A 25,200-nucleotide genomic window follows, 5' to 3' on the forward strand; every position below is an offset into this window, starting at 1 on the left:
GCAAAGCAAGACCAATGTGGCTAAGCTGGGTGAGAAAAAGTTGCTTGGATGGGAGGTCAGGGGTTAAGCAGGGGCCATATCACACAGAACTTTTGGATTTTATTCTGAGTAATCGGAAGTTACCATAAGAAAAACAGAACTAAAATTAAGAATTATTAAACTGTCCAAGAATTATTTTATTCTTCAATTAGGTAATATAGTCACATAGTTTAAACAGCAAGCACTGCATTTCTTATTTCTCCTTCAAGAGACTTTTGCAAATATAATGCAATACATTTTTTTCCTTGCCCTGTTTACACAAATGGAAGCATACCCACTGTACTCCCTACACATTGCTTTTTGTACCTAATAATGTAATGCAGAGCTCTTTCCATCAGTTTACAGAACTTCTTTCTCTCATATAGTTGGTCAAGGATTCCACATAATGGCTATACCATAATGTATGGATCCAGTTCCCTATTGATAGACATTTAGATAGTTTCTGAAATTTTACCATGATAATCAAAGCTATAAATAACCTTATACCCAACCCCATTCACACATGAATAAATCTAGAGAATATATTCCTAAAAGTGAAAACACCGTGTCAGAGAGAATATACATATTTGTAATCATGCTAGCTTTAACAAAATAAATTATCTTCCGTAGTACAATCCAACCAGCAATATTTAAGTGCTGATGTCCTTACAGGTGAGACTAGAGTGTGGAACATACAGTCACACTTTTGGCTTTTTGCCAATCTTGCAAGTACAAAATAATGATATATTGGTTTATTTTTTTTTAAGATTTATTTATTTATTCATGATAGACAGAGAGAGAGAGAGAGAGAGAGAGAGGCAGAGACACAGGCAGAGGGAGAAGCAGGCTCCATGCCGGGAGCCCAACGTGGGACTCGATCCCGGGACTCCAGGATCATGCCCTGGGCCGAAGGCAGGCGCCAAACCGCTGAGCCACCCAGGGATCCCCGATATATTGGTTTAATTATTAATACATGCATTTCCATTATCATGAGGTTTCACATGCTGTAGAGCCACCTGTAGTTCTTTTATCAACTGTCTACTTAGACTCTAATTTTCCAGTTGTCTTTTTCTTATCAAATTTCTAATCAAAATTCTCTTATCAAACAACAGTTCTTCATAAGTTAAGGAGATTAGACCTCTATAACTTGGAATGTTTCATCATAGTTTTGTCTTTTGATTCTGCTTACAGTTATTTTTGTTATGCAGAAACTCTTTACTTCAGTAAAACTCATCAATCATGTCTTCTATGGTTTCCTTCTTGGTTCTGACCATAATTCTCTCCCCATCTTCTTCCCTCTTTCATCCTTATACAATTCCTCTCAATATATTTGTGGTTTCATTAATATATATATAATATATATTTTATCATAGTATACACTAAGAGGTATGCTTTTAACTTTACTTCTGTTCAGATGGCCAACCAATTATTCCAACACACTATTAAATAGTATTTCTCCTGCTAATTTGATATGTGATTGTTATGATCTGAATATTTGTGTTCCTCCAAAACTAGTATGTTGAAATCCTAACCAAAGGTGATGGTATTAGAAATGAGGGTCTTTGGGAGGTAACTGGTCCCTAAGGGCAAAGCCTTCATAAATGAAATTAGGACGCTTATAAGAGCGGCCCCAGACAGATCCCTCTCTGGAGGAAGAAGGGATGTCCATGAACTACAAAGCAGGCCTTCACCAGGACTAGCCACTGCCATGATCTTGGACTTTCCAGACTCTATATAACTGTGAGAAATAGATTTCTGTTGTTTCATGGTATTTTTGTTATAGCAACCCAAATAGACTAAGACAGGGACCTTGAGCATTAAGTAAAATGTTTGTGTATATTCTGGTCTATTTTAGATTTTTATTTTGCTTTGTTGATTTATATAATCATATGCCAGTAACTATTGTAATTACAGAAGCCTTATAAAACATTTTAGTATCTAAAAAGGTGGTCCACTCTCACTGTAAAATTTTTTTCACAATGTTTCTGGAAAATTTTGTATATTTGTTTTTTTTTATTAGAACAAGAGAATAAACGTGTCTAGGTTTTAAAAAAAAAGTCTGAGTAGCTTTATGGGGATTGAGCTAAAATTATAAGTTAATTTAGGGAAAATGGACAATTTTGAGTTTTCCTATTCAAAAACACAGTCTTTCCATTCGTTTAAATTATCTATCATGTTCTTCAGATTTAAAAAGAATTTTTCACATTAGTCCTGCACCTTATTTAAGTTTGTTCATATATGTTTTATCTTGTTTTGTTTACTATTATAAATACAGTCCTTCATTCCATTATATCTTGAAAATACAATTTACAGGAACTACTACAGAAGAGAGAAAATCTAAACAGCCAATTTGAAGAAATAAAGTTTTCAAAAGGCTACTATTCTGTATCTCCTATCCTGTGCATCTCCAAGAAGGATAAGGCTCATATGCTTTCATAGGGAAAATCTGGTTCTGCACATGTGCCCCATCCGAGTGAGTCAATAGATTTTAACATAACTACTTTTACATACAAAAAACTTAAAGATTTTAAGATGGAAACTACACATCATTCCAAACAAAACTGAAACTTTTTTAAAGTTACAAACAAAATGTATTAACCATAACAGCAAAAAAATACTATAATAAATAGTATATATGCTTAGAGTACATTAGTTTGAAATGTTATGTGGCATCAAAGAAAAATGGAAAAATATATAACACAATTGTAAGTGATTAAGTTCCAAGAAACTTTCACTGAAATAACTGCAGAATTTAAAAATAAAAGGTCAGTGTGGAATTTAGAAGTTTAGTATTTACTATCATATCATAGTATGATACTGTAGTATTTGGCAATGGTGACTGGTTAAATCAAGCACACACTGTTTATGTAAAGACAGACTGGTGGTACTAACACCATCCATGGTAAATAACCCTTTTTGACCCAGGAAGTCCACTGTTAGGAATTTATCTTATCATTGTACTCCCACATGTATTTTTTTAAAATTTAAATATTTTATATTTTTATATGCAGTTTCTAGTATTAAAAGTTAAAACTTACGGACATTCTTACATTGGACATATGAGCCATTGAAAGAATGGTAATAAGGAATCATCTCTAAGAAAGGTTGCTGAGTGGGGATGCCTGGGTGGCTCAACGGTTTAGCATCTGCCTCCAGCTGAGGGCATGATCCCACAGTCTGGGGATTGAGTCCCACATCAGATTCCCTGAGAGGAGCCTGCTTCTCCCTCTGCCTGTGTCTCTGCCTCTGTCTATGTCTCTCATGAATAAATAAAATCTTAAAAAAAAAAAAAACAAAAAAAGGTTGCTGAGTGAAGAAAGCTAAAGTACAGAAGGATATATGTCATAGATTCCAATTAAGGTATGTGTTCTTTTATAACACTACATATACATACACATATAAACATAATTTATATATATGCATATATGATAATATATATGCGTATATATATATATATATATATATACATAAATCTTACTTAATCCTGCAAATGAGGAAAGTGAGAGAACTTAAGAGAGGGAAGGTTAACAGGTCTAGGATCATACAGCTAGTAATCTGTAAAGCTAGCATGCAAATGTAAGTCAATCTGCTTCTAAAGCATATATTAAAAAATATTTTAAATCACACAATATTTATTCTACCTAGGTCAAAATTAGGTAATAAACTAAAACTTGATAGAATCAAAGTAAGGTAGAAATGATGATAAAAAGACTAACATTATTTTATAAAATGGTGAAGGAATTTGATACCTTTTTCTAAAAAAAAAAAAAAAAAAAGAGGAAACGTGAATCAATTTAATTTTAGATAACAATCAAAAGCATAGTGAAGGCACCTAACTGTGAATTTCTTCAATGGACTACAAATAGAAATTAATTATGAGGGGTGATAACACAATTAAATGCCACCCAAAGTTAAATTAAATCTGAGAAACCATATGGCCTCCACAGGAGGTTTGTGAATTCACACAATATTAAGATAAGAATAAAGGAAAAGAAGGCAAGAAGGAAAGAATGGAGGGAGAAGAGATGGAAGAAAGACAGACATTTTTAATAATTAACATCTTTCTGAAAAAGAAATCTCTACTATGAGCTACATAGCATGATATAGAAGCTAGTGTTATATGAAGTTTGTCTCCCTAATGGAGATAAAAGCAAAAAAAGAACAATGGTAATAAGACTTAGGAAAACAAGTTATTTCATGCACTTTTAAAAATAATTAGATTTAAATAATTTTATGAACATATTCTATCACAGCACACAAAAAGCATATGGCCCACATTTGAAAAATAATGTGAATTAAAATATAACTAATGGATCTCACTCTAATTATTCATTCTATTTTAAAATAATGGTGTTTCAAGTGCAGTGGCACAGGGTTAAGGACAGTAACCTAGGAGTATAAACCCTCAGGTTTGGTTGTTTTAGTTGCCTGTTTTAGGGCAAGTCAATTAATCTACTGGTCTCAAATATCTACATGTGCAAAAGTAAATAAATACTTGCGCTGCCTTGTTACAGGTATATTATATACAGTGACAATGACACGTGTTTGAAAGCAATTTGAGGGATCCCTGGGTGGCGCAGCGGTTTGGCGCCTGCCTTTGGCCCAGGGCGCGATCCTGGAGACCCGGGATTGAATCCCACGTCGAGCTCCCGGTGCATGGAGCCTGCTTCTCCCTCTGCCTGTGTCTCTGCCTCTCTCTCTCTCTGTATGACTATCGTAAATAAATAAAAAAAAAAAGAAAGCAATTTGATATGAATTATCAAATGCTATTTAAATATATGGTAGTGGGCAGCCCTGGTGGTGCAGCGGTTTAGCGCCACCTGCAGCCCAGGGCGTGATCCTGGAGACCCTGGATAGAGTCCCACATCAGGCTCTCTGTATGATGCCTGCTTGTGTCTCCCTCTACCTGTGTCTCTGCCTCTCTCTCTCTCTCTCTCTCTCTGTCTCTATGAATAAATAAATAAAATCTTTAAAAAACAAATATATATAGTAGTATATTTTCTAAATCTGTACCCATAGTATATCAAGAAAAGTATTCCAAATCATTTAAAAATATGAAAGCTCTAGATTATTTAATATTGTTAATTACAGAAATTAAACCCTGAAAGTGTTTTAAGGAATTAAAAAGATAGGTATAATATTGTACATTGCAGTATATTTTTGAGAAGCCATAAATGCCAAGCAAAACTAATTACGTACTGATTAATGAAAGCATTTTAGAGAAAGTGCTAAGGAAAAATACTCCCAAATTATTAATAAGCTGTTTTCTGAGTTTGGCATATTTAAAATCTTCAGTAAGAGCAGTAAGTAAAACACAACTAACTGAAACTTTATATATTTCCCATGGGCATGTATTTTGTCTGAAAATGTACATTATATATATATACATATATATATATAATATTTCTATAACACAAATAAAAACCTTAAAACAGAAAGTAACTGTATATGTCTAGGAATCCACTAAGATGCATTCCATATACATAAAAATATTTAGAATTACTTAATTCCTCAATAATTAATCCTCTAATGACAAATACTTGTGCCTTTTTGGTGTATTTTTACATAAGACAAATCTATTCAATAGCATACTAAAAAAGGTTTTAACTTACTTTCACTTAACAAATCCTTATGGCAGTCATATCAAAAAGTATTAAGAAAAGATGGCTCAAAGAGAGGCTTTGCAATTTTAAAAAACTCATAAAATTTTTAAAACAGAAGGGGCTGAAATAATTTCATATTACAGATGAGGCCCAAAGAGATCCATCCACTTGTCTAAAATTACATATCTGGTTCCTGAGAAGCCAGGCAGGACTAATGATGCCCAGACCAGTACATGCTTAATTTCTCCACAACATATTACTGAAAAAATCAAATAAAAATCTGAGCACAGTCTAACTAGAAGTATAAAGCAAAATTTTTAATAGTAACATATTTGCTTCACTGGGAACAAAGCAGTTTTTTAGACTTTAATAAATTGTTCCAGCACTTGGTAAATCTAAAAACCAACTATAAAAAAATTCTTAGTCTCTGTTGTAAATATAAAAAGCATACAAAAAACCTAAGTACAAAGAACTGATGAAAACTAAGATTTTTAAAAATAAAATCACCTATTTGTCTATAGGGGGATCAGTAAATACAAAAAAACACATACCATCATAAACCTTTCATGTTAGGTAATGCTCTAGCCAAGATATCAGAGTACCATATAAATCTCAACTGTCTAACTCAGCTAAGTCACATTTTAGTGAAACACAGCTCTTGGGAAACACATATGGAAAATGAAAAACCAATCTATATTATATTCCAAATAATACACAAATCAGGAAAAGAATTTTTTTAAAGATAAAGGTTGTTATTCATTGCTACAATATCATGTAAAGCTTATGAAATAACCTCAGAGAATAAAATGAAGGTGAAAGGGGAATTTTAAAAACCTGGTATGTCGTCAATATATATGTTCTTGAAATGGAAAGGGTGAGGAAAACCCAAACAAAGGTACGTGGCAGAGGTGATAATATTTTTGACTAAATTAGTGGACTAATTTCCAATAAGAAAGGAAAAACAGAAAATCTGAATTTCTAAGTAAACATGCCAATGTAGAAAGGGAAGGAAGAAGAAAGAAAAATGAAAACAATTCACGAGGGAGGAAAGACAAATGACACATATTACGAACACACACACGTACACAGTATGAAATTTCACATTTGAAATAACCTGAAACGGTACTAACTATAAAATATAAAGTGTCTCAAAATAGGTAAATGAGGTATTAAAAGGAAGCATATAAGTTCTACCTTACAATATTTGACCCTACTTATTAATAATAACTTCTTAAAATTATTTATTTTTAGCTAATTAATACAAACTAGAGTAATCATTAAAACTATGCCTTGGTATGGGGCTTATCTGATACATCTGAAATTCATAGGAATCACAGTAAATAAAAAATATGGTTTAAGCAAAAAATCTGAATAACCAAAGTTTAACTAAACCATGTCACTGTAATTTATGAATTTCAATTTAAAAAATCTGTACACCAAGTGACAGCACCAATCAGCATTTCTGTTATCAGGATTCTGCACTACAGAGAAGCATCATAAAAGTCTTCCATGAAATAAAGCCAGAGTAAACTAAATCAACTGCTATCACAATGATACCCAAGAGAGGACTTCTGTCCAAGATCCATATGAAATGAACAATTCTGTAGCCTATGCTACTCACCTTGTCTTTGAAGATATGTGGATTTTGGTATATAAAATCTCGGTAACTTTCTGTTCGCACTTTGTCCTAGAGTAGAGAAAGAAAAACACTGTTTACATGGTAGACTGAAAATATAAAAATTTCTAGGAAGATATTTGTTATTTTATCGCATATTGCTAGTTTCCATAGCTACTGTTTTCATGAAAAGCCAAGCTTAATTTTTTTTTCCTAAAAGAAAACAATAAAAAATGGAAATGCCACAAACACACAAAGATAATCACTGAAAGTCAGATAAGGTGTAAGTTCTTAAAGATGTACATATTTTTGTCTTTGTCTTGATGTGTTATCACTTTAAGACTTCAACTGGTAATTAAAGCTAATAGAAGCTGAACATGATGTTTTGTTCCTTCAAATAGGGCCTGGGATCAGGAGCCTGACTCCCTGTAGTGGAGGGAATCTATGTTAAATGTTAAAATATTATATTAAAATATGGGAGAAAAATAACCAAAACAGATAAATGTTTACAATTGCATATAAAAAAATGAAACCAAAGGGAATATGGCTTTTCTAAGAATGACACTTATCAGCGCCCATTTGATTTATAATCCTGTTTTGTTTCTAGAAATGTCTGTAGTAGGAAATGATGCTTAAAACCCTGTAACCCAAAGGTAAATCATTTGAGCCATGCAGCTCACATTGATGAGACTTCTACACTCTGGAGTCTCACACGACCTGTGACTAAGACAGGCACCGAATGAGAACATTTATTTTATTTCATGAATAGGGCCGATTCCCTTTTAAATTATTTCAGTTGAGATAGACACAGACAGCAAATTAAGCAGTAAGGGCCTCTGCTGCCAAGTAAATAAAATGAGCACAATAAAAATAGATTAGGAATTCCAGTTTTGGGTTTCACACTAGGTAAAAAGAAATGTTACAGCAAATGCTACAATATAAAAATTTATGGAATCCATACCCTTCAAAAAAAATTTTTAGGCCAGTATTGGGATTTCGAAAAAAAAAAAATAAATAAAGGTCTTAAATTAAAAGCCAAGTTGTTTTACTTAGTTACAGGATATAAGAATGGAGAATTACAGAATTCCATGTTTTTTGATGGAATTATTTTAAACTGGTTTACAAAAAACTTCTTTTTAAATATTTTATTTATTTATGAGAGACACAGAGATAAAGGCAGAGACATAGGCAGAGGAAGAAGCAGGCTTCCTGCAGGGCAGCCTGATGTGGGACTTGATCCCAGTTCCCCAGGATCATGACCTGAGCCAAAGGCAGACACTCGACCACTGAGCCACCCAGCTGCCCCTAAAAACAGTATTTTATATCAGGTTTATTAAACCTTTCCCTGCAATTACTTTAAGAATTACTGGAAGAATCTAATGTTTAAATAGATTAACTAATATTAACTTACCAATCTTAAAAGTCTTTTAAAAAATACCATTCCATACATTTGTCATTTTTACACTCTTCTTATACTACAACCAGTGATTTTTGCTGGCTGAACATCAGTCTAGGAGGCAGGCGCTCAGAAAGCTCTCGCCAATCACACTGCCTCACCACTGCTCCAACTTGATCACGAGCACCCAACTCCAGTCCTAACTAAATTCATGCACCACTGCTCCCTTAACTACAGTCCTTCATCCAAGCTCTTTCTACAGATCCATCTGCTTTCATTCACATGCTCACTCTGATGCAATAAAATCCAAAGTGTACCAGAGTGCCTTGGACACAGCAGAGGTTCAATTTAATAACTGAAATTTTGAAAAACCACTAACTGTGAAAATGCAAATGAAAGACCAGCACTCATAACTACTTCTAAAAATGTATTCTAAAACACTGTTTCAATACAAATTAAACAAAAATTTTAAAAATTATTTTTTTTCATCGCCCTATTTAAGAAGCACAAAAGAGGAATAAAATTAAAGCTCCAATACTAAGAAGCAAAATAATTGTTTAAGACTAGTAAAGTGTCATGGAATTATTCCTACAAATATAAAAAAAATTAAGAATGAGACTATAGAAAAGTATATACCATAAATTTTACATATATAAATAATAGTATGTTCTAAATGTGTAGGCTTATGTAGGTGGAAGGAATGTAGGCGTCAGCTGGAGATACAATGAGAAGAATGCAGTAAAGAAAAATTATCTAATAGTACCATGATCTGTGATAAATGTTCACCAGGATGAACAATATTTTTCTTGGAAAAAAAAAAAAGAGAATGATGCGTCTCAGATTTACAACATTAGTCAACAATGACTGTTCCTCAGAAAGATAAGGTGGGCAAAGGATTTTGAAAGTTCGTGTAATCCATCCTTCCATCAACTGTATCGCTGAAATTCAAAACTGAGATCTTCATCTAAACTCTAGAACGTGAGATCACAAAATACTTTTATTTATAATTATGATCACAGCATATGCCACAATAGTGTCATTGAAATATGAGACTAAGCAACCAAAATTCCAAATAACTCTTCCTATAAAAGCAAGGCCATCCTAAGCGTTAAAGTAAATCCTATACAGTTTCTCAATTTTAAATTATTTATAAAGATCAAATGAGATTCTAGTAGTAGCACAACCTTAAACAGATTATGTGAGCTAAGAATTGTTTTGATAAGAAACAAATTACTGCTTGATATACAGAACATTTTCTACTCATCCACATTTTATAATTTAGCAAAATATAAAATTGATAAATAGTTCTTTTTGCATGGAATAGGTCCTTATTTCCTCTAAAAACTTAATCAAGTCATCCCCAATGAGAGGTAATTACATTGTGTAACAGCTAATGGGAAGTGAGGCATGGAAAATTATACTAATAGAGATTCTTAAATGATTCTCTAAAAGGGAAAAGGTAGCACTGGAAACTTCAAGTTGGAACTTCTTAAATCCGTATGCACGTCAAAAGGACTTAAAGATATAAGATCAGGTGTGAAGATCTTCTAGTAATGGATATACAGCTACAAATTTCCAAGACAGAATTTGGAAACAAGTAGTCAAACCGGGTTTCCTTGATGATTGTACCTAGGACACTCTTATGTGCTACCTATTTGGAGTCTCAATAAACTTATCTGTCTGAAAACCCACACAATTTCCACACCAAAGGCATTAAAGCTTGGTGGCATTTAGATTAATGAGGTGATTTAAAATAACAAACATGGGCTTAAGTTAATTCCTTAAAAAAAATTCTAGACACAATAAAATTAATTTTAACAAAGAAAAGAGAGTAAGTCAATTTCTTTTAAACAAACTCCCTCTGGACTTAATTTATCACTTATAAGAGAACTGTTATTTATAATGCTATACCATTCCCAAGTGACAACAAAAAGCACAACCGTGACATGTCATTAGTAGAGAAATGACATGACATTGATGCATTTGTGTCAGGGGAACATGGTCTTAGGGCTTTCCAAAATAAAACAATCTGGTGAGGAAGAATTTAGGAATGAATTTTTTGTTGGTTAATTTTAAGAAAAGGCTGTAGCATTGAAAATTCACAGAGATGAACATCTAACATTTTCAATAAATTTTTTACATTCCACCACTTGTTTTACTATAGATATTTTTAGTTTTACCAAATTAAAAAATTGCATCTTACTATTTTACAATCTGTAATACATAATCAAATGTATAATTACCAGGCAAAGCTAGAAATCTACTTCTATTTTATATGGACATTATAAAAATTAAAACAATCAAATTTAAAAACCTTATTTGACCAATTTAGGAAATTCTTCTACATATTAATGATTTCAAGTGTAAAAAAAGTTATGCCATGACAACTGTGAGATTTATAATTAAACTTTGTACCAAAGAATTATTTGCCCAAATTGAAGTCAATACTGCTATTTAAAACACTAAAATTAATCATCCCCTTTGTACATTAAAAGGCAAACGTATAATTTGTTCCTATTTAATAGTTGCTCTTGAGAAGACCTAAACCAGCAGTTTTTTCCAATGTTCTATTTCAAGTAAAAGACTGTATAATAAAGATTAATAATGATCTTAAACAGAATTTACAGTTGACTGTGATGCTCCTGTAGTCTTTTCCACCCAAGATGTGCTATTAAGCACCAAAAATTAAAAAAGCAATTCTAAAAAAAACAAAAAACAAAACAAAACAAAAAAACCAGTTTTCCCATAGCATATATATTAAAAACTTGTTTTATTCTATTTTTCCTTTAGTATGGATTTGGTGGGTTTGTGCTCTTTTCTAACCTTTAGCATTTCTTCATGTATCCCATAATGCCCGTATGAGCTGAAATAAACACCATCCTCATCTTCCTGGAGGTCTGCAATGGCAGTAGTAGATGACGAGCAGGTTCTGACATCTGCGTTCATCACAAAATCCTGAGCAAATTGTCTGTAATCAATTTGAAATAGACCCTTGAGACAGGTTTATTGGACCATGAAAAAAGGAAAGGCTAGAGGTTGAGGGAGAGGAAAGTGGAGGGAGTGGAGAATGCAGTGTGATGAGCCTTCTAACTCACATTCTATCTTAAGCAACTGAAAGCTCCCCCTGCTGGATCTTAAGCAAAAGCATATTCAAACCGAGATGTAAACATTTCTTCTGCAAATCACAAAAACACTGCCAGCTGAAGATTACAGCCATTTGTATCTTTCAACTGAACAAAAGCACATTCTCTTTATTCAATATCTCTACTGTTCTAAAACTTTATTTTAGCAGCTGAATCAATGTGGTATATTTCAACACTATTAATACTCTTTTCAAACCATATCATCTCAGGGGAAGTGTTCTATGGGCAGAAAGGTGACTCAAATTGAGAATTACTAGGTATGCCACCACCACCCACTGCAGCTCTAAAACTCGATTCCCTCTCTGATCACGACGTATTAAGAATCTATAATGTATACATGGGGGAGAAACACAAAGAGGTAGATAGTAGAGTTGTTGTTGGTTAATAAATTAACCAGAATAAAATTTCAAAAATGGGGAGAGGGAACCACAATCAAGCTATCCAATGTTCCCTGCTAGACATCCCGGCAAACCATCAAGTGGGTACTAGGGAAATGGCAATTGACTTATAAATCCAACAGCTAAAGCTATCCTTGGTAAAAACGCAGAATCTCAGGCCCTATGTCAGACCTCTGAATCAGAACGTACAGTTTAACAAATTCCCAGGTGGTTCATATGCACATTAAATTCTGTGAAGTACTAAGCCAGTAGAAGGCTAATTTACTCACTGGAGAAAACCATCCTATGTATCTGGTTTTCTAACTGAATACTACATAATTATACTTTGATTCTTTAAAAACAAAAATTTCAACACTGTATTGTCCTCCAACCTAAAAAATATTAATTACTCTCCTTTAAAAGCCTAGGAGAAAAAAAGTAAATGGAGAAATTTATTAGATACAAAGCATTTCAAAGGAAAGCAATATCAAAGAACAAAAGCACTCAAGAGGCCAACTCCCAGAATAATAACCATTAGTACAAAAGTAATTATAAAGAAGTATGTGAGAAGAGGTAAAACCACAAAATTTTATGTTAATCAACTATATCTATAACATATAAAAATGCTAATATTAATTAATATCATTAATTTAAAATAAATTTAAAATTAAATACCTACATTGTGCTTTCCAGTATATGAAATGTTTTACCATATTCCACCTTATTCTTAGTGGTTATTACTTTTAGTATCTAAATAAATAATTTTCTGTAAGATTGATAAATTACTTCATTCTTTGCAGATCCTCACGTGCTCTAGCTAATGCAGCTTCAGCAGACAGTGCCCTGGCTTCCATATGTTTCAATTTTTCAACAACAGATGTGTTTTCATTGAGGCCATTGGGATATGAGAATGGGACTGACACTGGTTCATAAAGATCTTCTACATCTAAAGAAATAAATGGACATTATTATCAGGACATCTTCTGACAATGAAGCAAATATAAACATGTTATCAATAAATACATACAAACTGCCTATTATGCAGCCAACTGAGAAATATTTTTTAAAGTATTTCTAATTACATAAATATTTAATAGTCAAACTGTTTCCATTTAAATTTAAAAAGCATGTTGTTACTCTAAGTTTTTCATTAGGGGGCTAAATTAACCATATATAAATGCATTAATTATACTCAACTAAAACTAGGAAGGAACAAAAAAAATGGAAGGAAAAAATCCTTGTATGTATTGACTACCAGGTTTCTTTTACACACATTACATCTCATTTCACCCTCAAAACAAGCCTAACATTCCTATTTTAAGGCATGGGAAATATAAATTTCAGAGGAATTAAGTGACTACAGCCCAAAGTCATGTGGCTGTTTAATGAAAAAACTACGATTCAAACCCATGCCTGCCCTCCTAGCTCATATTATTGCCAGTATACCAGGTCCCTTCTCAGACTCTGGGTCTTTATTTATAGAATAATAGATATGACATTTAGACATTCATTAAGGACAGTATGTGCATAAGGAATTCTACACATTCAGTAACTTTTTCATCCTAAGTAAGGGATACTGCAATCTATACATCAATGTCTATTGCTGATATTACTGACATCCTAATTCCTAGTATTAAAAATTCTTGATTTGACTTTAATTTCACTATGTATAAATTCATTACCTTCCACTGTAAAACTAATACTTCTGCTAACAGAAATTAATATATGGAGTTAGTGAGTGAGGTCAAAATCCCAGTGTCTATCAATCAGTCCAATTAACTCTGATCAACTTAAAGCAATAAAAACAATGCAGTTATATTTTCTCTTCAGTACAGCACTGGGAGAAATATGGCTTTTTTTCTTATTCAGTTTTTAGTTGTGACACTTCTAGAGTTGAGACAAAATAACTAAGCCTAACAAATACATGGGAATATTGTAACTTAGAGACTATAGCCTAAATCGAACTTATAAAAGCAGTAGTACAATATGCCACTAATCTCTAATCAGTCTGACAGAAGACTGAGTCACTGTTTTAAAAAACTATAATTCATTTATTATTTAATTCACCAAAAATTAATGAGAGCAACAAAATATGTTAAGGACGGTACACCATATTTTCTACTCCTTACTATAACTCTGTGTATCTTGTTTTCAAACTTCTTCAAACTGTAAGCCAACTTGTTAAGTTACAGATTAGAAATGAACAAAGGAATTGATTTCTTTGCTTTAAAAGGTTTGTTTTGCTCTTTGCTGCAATAAAAGAACAGAAACTTTCAGCACTAATAATATGTAGACAATCAGATATATTAAATGTTGAATGTTGAAAAGGAGAAAGGATTCAGTCAACATTAAGACCCATAACTATAATTTATTAAAGTCTAATTCAGAGTTCTAAGCCACATTCAGAAAGATGAATCTCCACATCTACATTCTGTCTCAGGAGGTTCAAATCTCCTAGATACTTCCTTTCAGCAGCTAAGAACTACCACAAAGGATGGTCAATTTATCAAGACCTAAGACCTAAGATTATAAATGACTATAAACCTCACAAAAGCAAAAACTGATAGAATTCAAAGGCAAAAATAGACAAATCTTCAGTCATAGAAATGCAAATACATCGCTGTCAATGACTGATGAATTAGAAAAGTTAAAAAACATGTAAAAGATCAGAACTAAAATATTCAGCACCCTGAACTCTATCTAGAATACTGCACCCAAGAACTGTATCTGACACTTCTGTAACAGTGATTTTGTAGTCTGTTCATCAACGTCGGTTTTTCGTATGTTTTTTTCATTACCAGAATACAGTTTTACATTTTTGACAAGAACAGCAAAAAAATGATGTTGTATCCTGAGTGCATTTTACTAAGGTGTCAATAGGATTTATTACTGGTGATGTTAACCTTGATGAGTTGGCTGTGGTAGTGTCTACTGGAAAAGTTAACATCTCCTCTGTTATTTAAATTTCTTGGGCAGATACTCTGAACTATGCAAGTCCTATTCCACCTTAGATTTTTGCCCACTAATGTTAGCATCCATTGGTGGGTCTTTTCTGCAAGTTATTACTGTGTTGTTCGCCTAATGGTGATTTTCTATTTTTCTCTTCCATTCTACATTTACTAGTGAAAATCTTATTCTAAGTTTAAGTTGCTCCTTCTTCATGTATTTCTTTGGTTGATTAGGTCAGTTCGGATCCAAGCTATTTATTCCGTCCTATGGGTTAAAACCCAATACTGCCACTTTCTGTATTGATCAAATTAGCCCAGCTTCGGCCATTAGCAGTCCTTCAGGTTGGCTCCTGAATTCTTGTGTAAGTCCCCACCTCCCCCCATCTTTTAAGTACTTCCCTGCTTTGGGGCACAAGCTGTTCCAAACTAATGCTGTATCATCCTGCCCAATCCATGGAATCAATCACTTCTCTAAAGAGCCTTGGTTCCTTTTATTGGATAACGGTGTTAAAATCTGGGCAGTAGGCATGCTCATTGCTACTGGAGTTTTTCTAGGCTGTCTCAACAGAGCTAGGAAATACATATGTATATACCAACCCAAATAGACACACACACCTCTATTTCGGCGTGTATCTATCTCTATGTATATTAAAAACTGTGAATTTCATGCTGGTACCTCTGATACCAATCTATCACCATAGGACTCACTTCATCCTACCCTTTTTCCTTATCTGAAACCTCCTTCTCCAACAGTGAGAAACACAGCTCTTATTATTTGTAATATATTTACTTGTCCATGCTATTACAAAAAAAGAAGTCCCAGGATTGCTAATCCATACCCTGCAAGTAACAACTTTACTGACTACATCACAGCATTTATGTAGTCTTGCTACTTGGAGCCTCAGCACAATATCCAGTCAAGACTTTCAGTTACTTCCACAGCTCTTTCCTTCCCCATCCCCCTTGGCAGTTACATTATTCCTTTGTAATATGATTAGGTTCATTTGTTAGTGTTTGGATCCCATTTTGGACCATCACTACCCTCATACATCCTGGTTGCTTTGCTGGTTTCTTCGTTACATGAAGGCTATGAGAAATACTACTACAGTCCTAAAAGTCGGGGCTATACAAAAGGTACTATCAGAGAAATGTCGTTCCCTTGTTATCCCTGTTACCTCAACCCCATTGTGCCCTTCTCTCCCTCCCTGTCCCACTAAACCCCATACTTAACTACTCTCTTTAGTTTCCAGTTTATCCTACCTGGATTTCTTTTGTACAAATGAGCACACACATGCATTTTCTCAAATCCCTTTTTTTCTTACATAGACAGAATATCTTACTGTTATTACAGATACTTACAGATACTATTTTGAGTTTTGCCTTCTCCTATTTAACAATATGTCTTGGACATCATTCTATCGGTTCAGAGATCTTTGGGTCTTTTTTTAGTAGATGGTGTGGATATACAATAGTTTATTCAACTACTCTCCTAAATGTATGGGCACTTAAGTTGTTGTAAATATTTAAAAATCACAATACTATACTTAATAATTTTGTATATATGTATTTTCAGAATATTGGAAGTGTACCTAAAGACAGATTCTTATCAGTGAAACCACTGTCAAAAAGTAAATGTGTGTACAGTTTGGTTAGGTGTTGCCAAAATTGCATACTACCAGCAATGTATGACAGTGCCTACCTCCTCAGCTTTATCAACAAAACATGTCATATTTTAAAAGTATTTACCAATCTGATAGCTAAGAAATGGCATCTCACTGTTGGGTTACTTTTGAACCTTTGGTGAACTGTCTAATCATGTATTTTTTCCCCCTACTGTTCTATCAAGTGTTTGATCCTTTGTCCCTTAATGTAGAAGAGTTTGTGACGGAGACAGACCGCACAAGCGGGGGTGGGGGTGGGTGGGGGGCAGCAGGCAGAAGAGGGAGAAGCAGGCTCCCCAATGGGCAGAGTCCAACACAGGGCTCAATCCCAGGACCTTGGGATCATGACCTGAGCCAAACGCAGATGCTTAATGACTGAGCCACCCAGGTGCCCCTACATTGTACTTAAAAAAAAAAAAAAAAAACACACATTTTATTTACTTCAATTTCATTTGTTTTTCCCTAACATCCCCTTTCTGATCCAAGATCTTATCCAGGATACTATAATTCATTCAGTTGTCATGTCTCCTTAAGCCTCTCTTAGCCATGACAGTTTCTTACATGTTCCTTGTTTTTGACGACCTTGGCAGTTTTGAAGAGTATTGGTCAGGTAGTTTATAGAATGACCTTTACTTTGTGTGTCTCATGGTTTTTCATAGTTCAACTGAGGTTATCAGTTTTGGGGAAGAAGACTAGAGTTTTCTCTAGTGCCACTCACATCATATTATATAAAGAATTCATAGCATCAACATGATTTATCACTGATGTCATATCTGGCTACGGTATTATATGCCAGGTTTCTCCCTTGTAAAGTTACTCATCCCCCCCCCCTTATACTGTACTTTAATTGCCTATTTTCTTAGTCATCGCCTTTATTATTCAACCATCTTTAAATGCTCAGAGCCTCATACTTAGAAGATGCTCAATAAATATTTACTGAAAGGCAGTGGAGATGCAATGGTCAGTAATCAAGCTTAGAGCTGGGAGACCGACAAACTTCTCTTCCACATCTCTCCACCAATGGCTAGGAGCACAGGCTATTTGAGAGAAGCAGGCAGTGTTTGCAAGGGCATGCCCAGTTCAAGTTCTCCTTCTTTTACTAAGCTGCTTTAAATGGTCCAGATCAAAGTCATGGCTTCTTCATCCAAACTCGTAGGCCTTATTTATTTACTAATAACAATAAATTCTCCTTTATTAAGCACTTACTCTGACAGGTACTGTGCTAATATGCATTACCTTTGTGACAACTTTCTAAGGTAATGTCATTATCACCTTTTTACAAATTAAGGCTAAAAGAAATTAACTTTATATACCATTGGAGAGTTAGTCAATGCAGATCTGTAACCACCGTGACCAGCACACAACACTCAGTATATGTTGATCTGAATAATCTGTTCCTCTTCTGAACTGTACTACCTTTTCTTCTTCTCATGAAACTTACAACATTGGAGCTTATAATACAAGACAGATATTTAAAAACAAAACACTTACTATTAAGACTGTGGGCTTCCTATGAGAAAGATTCGTTCCTCATATTTAGAAACATTTAACATTACTATGTTCATGTGAGTATTCGATAAATGATTTTGAATGTAGGAAGTCATGAAGAGGAAGAGAGCACTTAGTAGGCACTTTGTCATTTATCAAAGAGATCACTGTGGTCACTCCGGGGAGAAATGAGATTAGAGAGTATTTGTAAAAATAGGAAAGAATCAACCTGGGACTCCCCAAATTTGGGAACTAGAAAGAATCATAGAAATCTGGCCCAGGTTCTTCATTTATAGATGAAAACTTAACAGAAAGCTCTGTCCAGGGTCACATAGTTCCTAAATCCTACATTAAGGAGCTTACTACTCCAGCACACCGCCACATAACTTAATGATGGTCCTTCTCATGGAAATGAATAGTTTTCCACAGTTCTCATACTCATCAGAGAACGGTTCAACTCCACACGGTCAAACTTCTATATGTGAAGGTACATGTCTGTTTAGAATGGTCCTACTAATCTGAACAAACCCTCTACCTCACCTGACACAAGAAACATGGAAGAAAATATAAATAAGGGGGAAAAAGGAAAAAACACTAACCCTGGTAAGTTAGAACAATAAAGTATCTATAAGAAGCCAAAAGAATTTTCACAAGTTCCCTGTACAATAAGGAATGAGCCAGGGTGCCCAGGTGGCTCAGTCAGTTAAGTGCTCGACTTGACTCCTGATTTTGGTTCGGGTCATGATCTCGTGGGTCCTGCGACTGAACCCCCACCACAAGCTTCACACTCAGGGGCAAGTTCGCTTGTGATTCTCTCCCTCTACTCCACTCGCATGTGCACACAACTCTCTCTCCCTCAATAAATAAATCTTAAAGAGTCAACTAGAGAATGAGCAAATGCACACAGCAAATAACCAAATAAGAAAGTTATAATTAAAAAAAGGAAAAATAAATAAATAAAAAAAATAAGGAAAGTGGCCTGCCACATGGAAGGCTATAGAGTTAGTGTGTACACACGGAAATTTAAGTGGAATCTGTTCTGCATCAAAACAAAATCTCAGGGATGCTGGGCAGCAGCAGTTGCATGGCTGCCTTCAGCTCAGGGCATTATCCTGGGTCCTGGGATCGAGTCCCACGTTGGACTCCCAGCGAGGAGCCTGCTTCTCCCTCTCTGCCTATGTCTCTGCCTTTATCTCTGTCTCTCATGAATAAACAAATAAAATCTTTAAAAAAAAAAAAAAAGAAACTCAGTAAATTTGATGCCTTAAGAAAAGTCAATTATCTGATCTAAATATATCAAACAAAAGCAGCAAGTATTATTAAATATACTTTAAATTTATTTTGAAGCAGAAAAAATAAAGAATCCGATTTCAAAATTTTGGTTAATTTAAATTTAAAATTTAGCTAATTTTAGCTAAACTAACTAAATTAAAATTTTAGTCAATTTTAGTAGACTAAAATTTAGTCCACAAGTAAAAATTATTTTCTCAAGTGTCCCTATGTTTCAGAACATCTTGTATACAATATTTAAACAAACTCCTATTTCTAAATTTCTCTCTCAGATGGTCAGTGTGACTACAAGTTCTTAACTTCACTATTGAAACCTGCTACCTGGTGAGGTCTTTAGAGAATTACGGAGATGATATATTTGCTTAGAACATTTAACTACCATTTGCCATTACAAATGACCCTAAGTAAAAGTAGACTCAGTATTTCATCTTACCAAATTGAAGTAATAAGTCATCTTCTAATACTGGCTTCAAATACTCTTCTTTCTCCCAAGGCACTGGGTTGTAGATGGAATTCATATACTCAACTGTAGGATGCTGGATGTAAAATTAATTGCATTTTTTTTTATTGTATATAATCACAACGTCCCTCCCCCCCCCCGCCCCCAACAAAAGATAGGACAGTTGAGGAATCATATCTACCTTACATAAAACCTCTATTTAAGGAGTCTGTGTTCACTTGTCACTTCATTAACCTATTGTATGATTGCTTAGGTTAAGCAATATGGTTTCAATGCACTTTTTTATTGTTTGGATTTGGGGGACATGGAAACATAAACAATCATTTGAATAGAAGAGAGAGAAGGATTAAGTATTTGAAAAATAGAACAAAGACAACCACCGTACTTGAAATCACACTAGAAATTATTTCTGATGTAGGGCAATACTGTGTATCAGTATTATGAGGCCCTGAATTACTTTTTCACATAAATCAATTCACTCTTGGACAAAGTTAAAAATAATACCTTACTAAGCATGATGTGTATTCACGTACTTGGTGCTCTATGTTGTACTAGTGTCTAATGTTTATGATTCCCTCAACATGATGATTATATGGCAGTTCTTTGTATTCTTCTAAAGTCAATTCATCAATAGTCACAGTATTTATTTAGTTTCCAAACAAAATTATGATTTTTAAAAAAGTTATTTATTTATTTATTCATGAGAGACACAGAGAGAGAGGCAGAGACACAGGCAGAGAGAGAAGCAGGCTCCATGCAGGGAGCCTGATGTGGGACTCCATCCCAGGACTCCAGGATCACACCCTGGGCCAAAGGCAGACGCTCAACCACTGAGCCACCCAAGGATCCCACCAAACAAAATTATAAAATAAGCTACCAACTTACCTTAAGTCTAATAAAATTTATTAGTTTAATGTATCCATAAAATTCAAGTCCTAAAGAGAAAAAAAAAAAAGATATTCATCTGTTTTAATATGAGTTTTGTTTCACTGACCTATTATTCTATGGAGGTTTCTCTGGTTAGATAATAAAATATTTCTATCCTCTAAACTACAACTTATAATATTTTGAATTTCTTATTAAGAAGTAGAAATAGTAACTTTAATACTTCCAAATACTTTGAGAAAAGCACATGGATGACAATTTTTACTGTCTTGCATTTCTAAAAAGTAGGAAATTAATTTTTAGAATTCAAATCCCCATTTGTAAGAAAAATACAAGTCAGGAAAATTCAGTTGTAGATTTTACCAAGTATTTGGCAGGTGATATTAGAGCCCAAAGTCTCTAAATCCCCTATTTTTTAGTGTGCCTATCAAATTACAGTTTTGGCTAGACACGGAGTATACAAAGTATTTATATTAAGCTAAATGATGTAAATCAAAAAACAATGAGGCTTGCTTTCTTTCCACAGGTGACGCAGCATATAAAACGTGGAAAAGCAACAGAATATCCAACCAACTGGGTATTATTTGTCATGACAAATGTTATGAGAAACATAACAGCATTTAAAATGTTTTATATGCATAAGAGCATACAAAAACCTCTATTTGTTAAATGAAAAAAATTTAAAATTACATTTAAAGTGTGATTTCAATTCAGTTTAAGAATGTATATTAAAAAAAAAAAAACACCAAAAAGTCATTCATGTCTTACAAAAGCAGCTGCAGTTAAGCTTATGGATTATAAACATATTTTATCACATAATGTCTTTTCTAATTGATAGCAAATATAAGGACTAAAGAAACGAATTCTGTATTACGTTAGTTTCAGTGGAACAGTGTAGCTCTTCTGCATCCATTTAAGGAAGCAGACTTGAATTATAAGGGAAGTATGCTCAAATGCAAGTTTCAAAAGAATCATCTAGATATTTTGTTCACCACCTTAACTTCAGCACTCCTTTTTCTAGACTCTTTCCAAACTCAACCTTGTAAGCCCTGAAGTTCATGTTATGCTTTGACCTCGTAAGTTGCCTCTTTTCCACAACGATCCCACCTTCTTTCCCAGACTCCGACTCTATCCTTGCTCTCCTTAATTCTAATATGATAAAAATGCAATCACGTGCCAAAGTTGTTTTTCCTTTTTAGTTGTGAAGTCAATATAAGCTTAAGTACAACAAATCTCATCTAGAAGAGTGACTTAAAATTAATTCTCCTCCAATGGCCACTTGTCAAAAAAAACTTCATAAGATAGGTTGGTACATTTTTCACTCTACCGAACTTGTGTAGGAAAGGTCTTGAAGAATACAAAGCGTGAACTTAAATCTTGCAACTAAAATCTTTATTCCAAACAGTACTCACCATGTTTATGGACCATGTTATCAATATGAAATTGATGCTCAGACTTACAGTGTGAAAACGTTTCTTCAGCAGATATAAATAACCTGAAAAAACAAACAACAGCTTCATGAATTAGTCCCCTCCAAAGTCTAAATATTGATTTCATGTTTAATATACCCTTCTTCCCCCATTCTGCTGATTTCTAGTTTTATATCCAATTAAGAAAAAAAACACACATACTTGTAAATGAGAGGGATCAGGCATTTCTAAAGGGAATTAGTACCTGAGTCCCATTTCAGACCCTCAACAAACTACACTGTAAGTGTCACAGTTCATTTATATGTGAAATCACAGCACCGAGTTTATCAAAAGGCTTCTAAGGAAGAGAACTCCCTTTGATAGACTGTTTCTCTCAAGATACTAAAATCCCCTACAGAAGGCTCTTTTCTCTGTGTCAGCGCTGCTTCCAGAGGCTTTGAACTGAGACAGCTCACGCTGCTTTTAGAAATAAAGCATAGGGATCCCTGGGTGGCTCGGTGGTTTGGCGCCTGCCTTCGGCCCAGGGCGTGATCCTGGGGACCCGGGGTCGAGTCCCACATGGGGCTCCCTGCATGGAGCCTGCTTCTCCCTCTGCCTGTGTCTCTTCCTCTATCATGAATAAATAAATCTTTAAAAAAATAAAGCCTGGGGGGGGGAATCCCTGGGTGGCTCAGCGGTTTAGCGCCGCCTTCAGCCCAGGGCGTGACCCTGGAGACCCGGGATCGAGTCCCACGTCGGGCTCCCTGCATGGAGCCTGCCTCTCTCTGTCCCTTGTGAATAAATAAATAAAATCTTAAAAAAAAAAAAAAAAAAAAAAGAAAGTGTACTTTTTAGAGCTGGCATATTCCCAAAGTGCCGTATTTCAAAAGTGATCTTGTGGTGTTCGGAAAGTCCCTGTGCCGCAGGCAGTGAGGACCGAGCCTCTGATCCGAGGCCTGCAAACCGAAGGGCACTTGGGATGCGGAGGGGCCGCACTGCGCCTGCGCGCGCAGCACACACGCCCCCGAGGGTTGACCCAGTGACTCAGGTCACGACCTCAGCCTACCGCAGAGCAGCACATCTCTGATGCTCAGTAAATACCGTTTTATGACAACCTGAGTGTCCTAGACGTCCTGCAGCCAGGCCCGCGGCGCCACCTGTGCGCCCACCTGCGGGAGTACACCAGCCACCAAACATCGTGCCCGTGCCCGTGCCCGGCTAACGGGAAGCTGCAGAGTGTCTGAATAAACCCTCGCACTGGCCGATGCCAAGCAGGCCTCGCTCCTGCCCCCCCCCCCCCCCCCCCCGGTCCGAAGCCGAAGTTAGAGCTTCCGAGGATGACGACGACGACGCAGGCTTTACGTGCAAAGAGCGTGTGTGTGGATGGAAGGCAAACCCCAGCTCCGCGGCCGCGAGTCGGGGGTGGGTGCGCTCTGCCGCCCTGCGCGGGGAGCATCCTTCCCGGGCCACGCGCGGGGCTGCAGGCGGCCCGGGGGCCGGTCGCGCCGGGGAAGCCCTGCCCTGCCCTCCTTCCGCGGGTGTAGATCCGTAAAGCTGGGAGCGCCCCGGCGGGTCTCCAGGGCCGCCACTCGCGAGGCCTCGCTAGACGCCGACTCCCGGCGCCCACGCCCCACAGGGCCCAGGGGGGACCGCGCCCCCGCGGGACCGGGGAGCACAGCCGCCGGGGGCTCAGTCCAAGGGCCCTCGGCTCACTCACACACAGGGGACACCGGGCCGCGGCAGGGCCCGGGGCGGCGCCGAGGCGGACGCACCTGTGGCAGAACAGGCAGGGCGTCTGCTGCTGGTCGTGCGGGAGCGCGGGCTCCGCCCCCGCCCCGGCCTCGGCCTCGGCCTCGTCGTCCTCGTCCTCCCAGGCGGCCTCGTCCCCGCTGTCCGACAGCTCCGGCAGCTCGTCCTCCGCCGCCGCGGCGCCCCGGCCGCCTAGCACACGCGCACCGTCAGCCCTGCCCCCGGCCGCGCCGCCCCCGCCCCCGCCCTCCCGCCCCGGGCCCCGCCGCTCCCTCCCCTCTCCCTCCCCCTCCCCCCCGGGACGCTCCCGGTGCGGCGCCGCGGCCTCCGCGCTGGGCGGCCGGGGTGCCGAGGGCCCGGGATACCCACCCGCGGCGCCCGACGCTAACGAGCACATGGCGGCGGGGAAGCCCGCGTCCGGGGGCGGGGACGGGGACGGGGGCGGGGACGAGCGCGAGCGCGAGCGCGCGGCGGGCACGGAACGCGGCCGGACTCCCCGGCGCCCGGAGACGCGAGGGCGCGCGCGCGGGCAGGGGCCGCTTCCGGCCTCGGGCCGCGGCTGTCGGTCACGTGCGGCGGGTGGGCGGGGCGAGGGCGGGTGGGCGGGGCGGGTGGGCAGGGGGCCGCTTCCGGCCTCGGGCCGCGGCTGTCGGTCACGTGAGGCGGTGGGCGTGGCGGGGGCGGGCAGGCGGGCGGGGCGAGGGCGCCAGCGCGGGCCGCTTCCGGCCTCGAGGCCGCGGCTGTAGGTCACGTGCGCCGGGTGGGCGGGGCGAGGGCGCGAGCCCCGCCCCTCGCCCACCTCTCGCCCCGCCCCCGCCCGCTCGGTTGCTGGAGCGCGCGCCGTTGCCCGCCGAAACCCGGCGGCGGCGTCGCGGGCCTTGCGGTGCCTCGTGCCCTCCCCGCGCGGCGGCAGGTGTTAGCGGCAGGTCCCGGCGTGCGGCCCGGAGCCCGGAGGCGCAGAGACGCCGCCGCCGCCGCCGCCTCCGCCTCCGCCGCGGTTTTTCCGCGGGCGCCGCGCCCTTTGTGTCCCTCGCTCGAGGCCCGGGCGGCGCCCTCTGGCGGCGGAGGCGGGGCGGGCCGGGGCGCGGAGGGGCCTGCAGGAGCCGGTGGGCGCGCCCTCGAGCGCACGGAGGTCGAGGCCTGGAGGACGGAGGACGG

The 25,200-nt window shown here is 37.7% G+C and overlaps 1 protein-coding gene across 2 annotated transcripts in view; it reads right to left on the reverse strand.

Annotated features, from left to right (window-relative positions):
* PRMT3 (protein arginine methyltransferase 3) overlaps positions 1-24,559 on the reverse strand; it is a 124,775-nt gene extending 100,216 nt beyond the window's left edge. Inside the window, exons 1-8 of one of the 2 annotated variants that reach the window (XM_055317790.1) lie at positions 24,412-24,559; positions 24,066-24,234; positions 22,297-22,379; positions 20,885-20,934; positions 19,973-20,075; positions 12,939-13,098; positions 11,456-11,600; positions 7,243-7,308 (exon numbers count right to left, since the gene is read on the reverse strand). In XM_055317790.1, coding sequence (XP_055173765.1) covers positions 7,243-7,308; positions 11,456-11,600; positions 12,939-13,098; positions 19,973-20,075; positions 20,885-20,934; positions 22,297-22,379; positions 24,066-24,234; positions 24,412-24,439 — 804 coding nt within the window. In that variant the 5' untranslated portion in view covers positions 24,440-24,559. The remainder of the gene's footprint in view (positions 1-7,242; positions 7,309-11,455; positions 11,601-12,938; positions 13,099-19,972; positions 20,076-20,884; positions 20,935-22,296; positions 22,380-24,065; positions 24,235-24,411) is intronic. The other variant, XM_055317791.1, reaches the window with a different exon arrangement.
* Between the last annotated feature and the right edge of the window lie 641 nt (positions 24,560-25,200).

Source organism: Nyctereutes procyonoides, unplaced genomic scaffold (assembly GCF_905146905.1).
Source record: "Nyctereutes procyonoides isolate TBG_1078 unplaced genomic scaffold, NYPRO_anot_genome, whole genome shotgun sequence".
NCBI lineage: Eukaryota > Metazoa > Chordata > Mammalia > Carnivora > Canidae > Nyctereutes > Nyctereutes procyonoides.